Genomic DNA, 7,320 nt, shown 5'->3' on the forward strand with positions numbered 1-7,320 from the left:
AAATGTCAATTGCCCATTTGCATAATGGCCATGGTGATGAGACTGATATCATTGGATGCGCAGGTGCTCTGCTGATAGGTGCACATATTTGGAAAGATTCGCATTGTTTGACTATGCGTGCAGTATATGCGTACATGGTGGGCCAATAATAACCTAGCAGCATAATTTTTGACATAATAGACATGTGCCCCGAATGAAAGCGCATGCACCCTCATGCACCTCGCGTATAACCTCCTCTGCCTCGTTTGGACCAATGCACCTTAAATACGGCCCTAAATAACTTTTTTGATACAGGACATCACCCTCAAGGGCATACATTGGCGCCTTAGTGCGGACTTTCTTTGCGTCGACGGAATCCGCAGGTGAAGTGCCATCCCGCAGGAAAGCAACGATGAGCGTCATCCACGTTGAACTGGATTCCTCAACAGATGCCACTAAAGGCATCATAACAATGGATTTTGCTTGTAGTTCTTCTATGAGAACTCTTTTCCCTAAACGATCAAAGGCCAATGCATCCAATTTGCTAAGCGCGTCTGCCTTCTTGTTTTACCCTCGCATTACATGGGAAATTTGAAAAGCCTCAAACTGGTCAGCGAGGTTATGAACAAGCGACATATATTGCTGCATGGCTATGTCATGCGCATCAAAGTCTCCGCTTACTTGGCTGCACACTAGCTTTGAATCCACATAAGCGTAAGTTATGCACAATCCGCATACCTGCTAACAAAGCCTCGTATTCTGCTTCGTTGTTCGTAACAGAAAAATTAAACCGTAGCGCATATGTATGCTCTTCCCCATCCAGGCCAGTTAAAATTACCCCTGCACCTACGCCGGATGTGCTACAGGCACCATCGGTATATAATTCCCATGGTGCCAGAATTAGTGCAGGTATGTCCTGATATTCAGACGATGCTTCAATGTCTGCGGGTAACTCTGCTAGGTAATCCGCAAGTATCTGTCCCTTAACCGTGCTTCGCGAAGAGAAATTTATTTCGTGTTCCCCTAATTCAACTGCCCATTTGGCCATTCGACCGGAAATCTCGGGCTTATATAGCACCTGCAAGAAAAATGATTGCGTTAGTCAATGCGGTATTCCCGGACATTGCCGCAAATTAGGTAGTTACCAACCTGTTTGATCGGCTGATCGGTTAGAACTACAACTGGGTGCGCTTGAAAGTACCGACGCAAACGTTGTGCTGTGTGAACTAGTGCATACACCAGCTTCTTAAATGATGAATAGTTTACTTCGCTTTCTGTCAGCATCTTGCTTACGAAGTAGACTGGCATTTGCGTCTTTCCGCGATCTACGATAAGGACCGAGCTGACAGCTTCTTTGGACGCCGCAAGGTACATCGTAAGAGTTTCGCTTGCTATTGGCATAGTGAGTGTTGGTAATTCAGCAAGCACCTTCTTCATATCTTGAAAAGCCGATTCCGCTTCCTGAGTCCATACAAAGTCTTTTTTCTTTAAACAATTCTTCAAAGTATTGAAGAACAGTAACTGTCGTTCCGCGGCTTTTGACAAGAACCGCGTGATTGCCGTGAGCTTCCCAGTTAGACTCTGCACACCCTTCTTAGTCTTTGGAGATGGTAATCTGTCAATGGCTTCAATCTTTTGGGGATTCACCTTGATTCCACGCGCCGTCACCACGTGACCTAGAAACTTGCCTTCCTCTTCCCCAAAACTACATTTGAGCGGGTTAAGCTTCATGTTGATCCTACGTAAAAACGCAAATGTTTCTAGGATATCCACAAGCATTTCTTCTTCGGTGTTACTCTTAATTACCAAATCATCGACATATGCTTCAAGATTTCTACCAATTTGGTGCTTGAAGGCTGCGTCAATTACGCGCTGATAGGTAGCTCCTGCGTTCTTTAAGCCAAAGGGCATCTTAGTATAACAATAAATACCCTGCGGCATATGAAAAGCAGTTTTGTCCTCATCTTTCGCAGCCATGAGGATTTAGTGATAACCCTTATACGCATCCAGGAAACATTTGTATCAAAAATCCGATAACGATTCTACCTTCCAGTTAATCTCCGGGAGAAGGTAGTTATCTTTAGGACACGCTTTATTAATGTCCTTAAAATCAACGCACATCCACCAGTTACCGTCGGCCTTTTTCACCAACACTGGGTTAGCAACCCATGTTTGGTACAGCACTTCCCGTAGAATATTTGCTCTGACTAGGTTATCAACTTCTGCGCATAACCAATCATTGCGGTTAAGGGCCATGTGCCGCTTCTTCTGCCTAACGGGTGTGAGTGACGGATAAACATTCAACTTATGTTCCGTAATATCACGCAGAACCCCAGCCATGTCTGATTCTTGTCATGTGAAAATATCTGAGTTAGTGGACAATATACCATGCAATTTAGCCTTAGTCTCGGCTGACAAGCTTGAGCCAATTTTAATTCGCTTGTCCAGATGCAAACGGATAGCTATAACTGCACTGCTTTTAAGTTGTTCTCCCACGCTGGGAATGCTTACGGGCACAACTGAACCACATAACTCAGTAACTTGATGTAACGCAATTGTGGCAATTCCTCCCATTGTGGGAAACTTAATCAAACCGTGCAGTACATATGGTATAATGTTAAAACGTCGTATGAAATTTCTCCCTAGTAGCGCATTGTAACGCGAAGTTGACCGAACCACATAAAAGTCGACTAACTCACGCCTGACCAACTGCGGATTCTTATCATCTGCAAGCTCTATTATTATCTCTATCAGGCCTAGCGGCCATGAGCTTTCTCCAGAGAATCCTGATAGCGTAATATCGGGCTGGAGTAACTGCAGTTTTACTTATGTGGGAAGGAAATGATAGCAATGCTCATATATAACGTCGATGCCACTCCCGGTGTCAACGTGCATGCATTTAACCTGTATTCCATAATTAGGAATGCCACACTTAATGATAATGGGCTCGTTATGAAGTGACCCGTCCTAATTCACCTGTACGAAATCTTCAACAGATGGTCCCATTGCGAGGTTCTGACCTCTATATGCCATGAATGACCCCAAGTAGTATCTTTAAATTGAGCAAATGCACAGCGAAAGATTTCTTTCAGACCTGAGAATAAACATGCTTTCAAGTGTCAACCAAAAGGTTGGTGAGTTCATAGGTTTATCATAAAACAATAAAATTCATCATTTTGATAGACCACAAGATTTAAATACAGTACACCTATCTCATGTACAAAACCATTTTTCGTAATGCTTAGCAGAGTAGGTTCGTATCCTTTTCTCCCCTATAGGTTTCCTCGCGATTTTTAAATAATCGTGCGCATATCTCGTGCACAAAATTAATACACATAACCTGTGTATAAAAATCATTCTCTTGATACATAACATTCATTTCGATTTCATTGCTCAACATGGTAACCGACCTTAACATATAATGCGCATCAATAATATCCCCAAAACAGAACATCTCGTCTGTATAATATATAAACTTCGAAGTACTAAGCACCACGCCCACTAGATCTTCCGTCTAGTGAACATTCTGGATGGGGGTGTTAAACTCGGTAGCTACCTTTAGGATTCGCGTGAATTAGGGCCATACCCGATTCTAATTCTTAGGTTACCAAGCAATAATAATCAGGGGAAAAATATTCACAATAATTAGTGGCAATTATCACATCCAACTAATTCAATAATAATCCACAGAACTTCTGTCTGCATAATAATTCATTCGAGGAATGTTTTGCTTGTGTCTATCTCCTCAAACATTTATAAAAGCATCTCAGTTCAAAAATATAGATTTCAAAGGCATTTAATAAAGCAGTTGTAAAACAGTTATAAAGCAGCGCATGTATTCTCAGTCCCAAAAATGTAAAGAGTAAAAGGGAATCAAATGAACTCACTATACGATATTTTGTAGTAAAAATATGCATACGACGATACTGAACAATGCAGGGTTGGCCTCGAATTCACGAACCTATATCAGTTTTGTATATATTAAAACATATATTGAATATTTAATGGCATTCAGCTTGGGTTACATATATTAATTATTTAATATATTACTTATTTAAAAGAGTAATGTATTTATTATTTTCAATATTATATATCTACATAAGTTATTTTTATATTAAAATAGTAGGTTAGATATACTTAAGATATATGTAATAAATATATTTCTATATAAATATCTTTTGTTTGTAAAAATAATAATTTTAATAATACTAAATTAATTTGTAATACCAATAATAATAATACTTTTAATAATAATAATAATTTTAATAAAAATGATAAATTTAATAATAAGGAATATAATAATAATAACTATAAAAATAATGATTTTTCTAATAATAAACTAAGGCTTATGATAATAATAATAATGATAATAATAATAATGATTATAATAATAATAATGGAAGACGACCTCAAAGAATAAGTTCCAAAAAAATAAGTGCCCTTGCCCAGGCTCGAACCCGCGACCTCTCGCTCACCAAAACACCCCTTAACCAATCTACTATCTCAGTTTTTCTGTTTAATATTCAGATACAATTTTATTTAAACCGTGGTTTCCTGTTTCCCCTTTTCTTCTTCAGTGTACAATATCCTTTGATCAACACCATTATAATACCTAAACTATCATCATCATCAGCACGATCTGTTTACTACCTTCGCTCACATAAAATCACGATGATCATATTCATCATCATCAACGCAAACATCCTCAACTTCTATTATCTTGATTATCATTGTTATTATACGCTAATAATCACACTCCTAATAACCTAATCATAATTTTCGATAATGATCATAATCATAATCATGTATGATTTCGTATCTCCTTAACATCATTCATCATCTTAATTACCTATTCACCGTAACCTCATTGTTATCATCAATATATTGTCACCATCATTATCCTAATCATTAACGAATTATCATCAAACAATGGTGAACATCATTAATCGATGTTGTAATCAGAAAGTAGAAACAAGGTATTGCTGCAGCAGTTCCTTAGTTGTTTTTGAGCTCACTTAACAATCTATGGGGTGTCATCAATCGGTAACAGCAAAAGAAAATAAAGGTTTTAAAGTTGTTGGCCATTATGTAACCACTAGTTCCACTAATACACTATCTCTTAATGACTTAACAAAACTTCGTTTATACATATTGTCCCTACAATCAACTTAATAATAGAATTACACATTATTTCTTGTGAGCCCTCCTTGTAGGCCATACTTCATTAACTTTCGGTTCCACTAGTAATTGATAATACACTAACAATATACTTTATCCCAAGTTGACGTTTATAAAACCGTGAGCCTAACCTAAGCCTTTCATTTCATTTAAATTTCTCCACAAATGAAAATATATCTAATCAGTAGATTATCGAGTAGCAATAAAAAAAATACCAGCGTACAGCAGCAGGAAGAGTTAAAGTACTAAAAGGTGATGGTTCTCATGGATGGAAGAAGGTGGTGATTATTTGTTTCGTAGAAGATGAAGGATGGTGGTGATGGTTTGGTGTGGTGACCAAAGTAAAACAAGAAACAACAAGGTGATGGTGATTGTGTGTGATCTGGGTTTGATCGAAACCGAAGCTAAAACATTAGCTGGTTGATGATTGTTGATCAAGAACATAAAACAAGTTAAATGGGACTTTTGATTTGAAGTGGTGTGCTTGAAGGATTCACGACAGAAAGATGGTGAAGGGTTTGATTAGTTTAAAGAAAAGAAGTATCGAAGGTGATCTAAGGTGGTGAAGTAAAGTGGTGTGTTTGGTGATATCCGATGTGTGTGTTTATATATATGTGTAAGTAATATATGTATATGTATTTTAATGTTTATATTTGATTTTTCGTCTCCTTTTCTCTGTGAATTGCAGTAGTTAGTACGATATATACAGCCACAAGATTCGATTACAGTTTGTTTTGTAGCTTTGATTCGTTCGACAACATATCTTCTGTCAGAAGAAAAATAGAAAAGTAAAATAGACTTTCAATACAATTTGTTTGATTCTTATTATTGAATTTTTGATTTGTACGATTTTAGAAACAGGAACAAATTAAACACAGTATGATTGATACATGAAACTGATTCGTATAATTCTTCTATTACTGATTTCTATCCAAATTTGTTTTATAATGAAATTAAAGTTGACAGAATGTTCAATCAGACACGAATCCAAATTGTGAAAGTGATGATATGATCGATCGTACAGAATAGTAAAGAAGATGAAGTTGAAAGGATCTATAACAGATTCAATTATACATTTGATTCTATATATATATAAATAATATTAATAATTAGTAAGTATAAATATATTAATACTAAAATACTGTAAATAATAATAAAAATATTAATAATCATAATCTCAATGTAATACCAAATAATAAGAGTAAAAAGAAATGAAAATAATGATATTAATAATTTTAAATAAAATGATAATTTTTAGTAAATATAATAATAACTAAAATTATAATTTTACTACTAATTATAATAATAATGATATTAATAATGATATCAATAATATTAGTAATAATAATAATAATATGACAAATTAAATGTATCGAATTTTATATCTATATATTATGTTAAAATGATAATATTCATAATAATGATATTAACATTAATATTAATATTTATTTTAAGATTGATAATGAAAATGATAATAACAACATAACTATATTTTAACTTGCAATTACATATATTAATATGACAATTTATTAATTACTTAATATTAATAATTATATATTAACATATATTGAATATTTAATATTTATACATTTTAATATATTACAATATATACATATAATCATTAATTATATAGTCATCATATATATATATATATATATATATATATATATATATATATATATATATATATATATATATATATATATACATATATACTCATTTATTTACACACAATCGTTCGTGAATCGTTCTAAATGGTCGAAAGTTAAATGCAAGAAAACAGTTCAAAAATTTTGAGACTCAACTTATCAGACTTTTCTTATCGTGTCAAAAATATTAAATCGTATCGAGAGTTTGGTTTAAAATTAGTCGAAAATTTCCGGGTCATTACAGTTGAAAGGACCCGTTCATATACATTATAAACGATTCACAATAGTTGATTACATCGCGAGGTATTTGACCTCTATATGATACATATTACAAACATTGCATTCGTTTTTAAAAGACAAACTTTCTTTACATCGAAAATTGACAGGCATGCATACCATTTCATAATATCCACTATCCAATTATAAATTAACTTAATAGTAATCTTTGATGAACTCAATGACTCGAATGCAACGTTCTTCGAAATATGCCATGAAATACTCCAAGTAATATCTT

The 7,320-nt window shown here is 34.5% G+C and overlaps 1 protein-coding gene across 1 annotated transcript; it reads right to left on the reverse strand.

Annotated features, from left to right (window-relative positions):
* Positions 1 to 153: 153 nt before the first annotated feature.
* LOC139859703 (uncharacterized) lies at positions 154 to 2,319 on the reverse strand. Its single transcript, XM_071848482.1, has 4 exons — positions 2,026 to 2,319; positions 1,129 to 1,440; positions 818 to 1,057; positions 154 to 537 (listed from the first exon to the last, which is right to left on the reverse strand). The coding sequence occupies exons 1-4, from the start codon at positions 2,317 to 2,319 to the stop codon at positions 154 to 156; spliced, it is 1,230 nt and encodes a 409-aa protein (XP_071704583.1).
* Between the last annotated feature and the right edge of the window lie 5,001 nt (positions 2,320 to 7,320).

Source organism: Rutidosis leptorrhynchoides, chromosome 7 (genome assembly GCF_046630445.1).
Source record: "Rutidosis leptorrhynchoides isolate AG116_Rl617_1_P2 chromosome 7, CSIRO_AGI_Rlap_v1, whole genome shotgun sequence".
Lineage (NCBI taxonomy): Eukaryota > Viridiplantae > Streptophyta > Magnoliopsida > Asterales > Asteraceae > Rutidosis > Rutidosis leptorrhynchoides.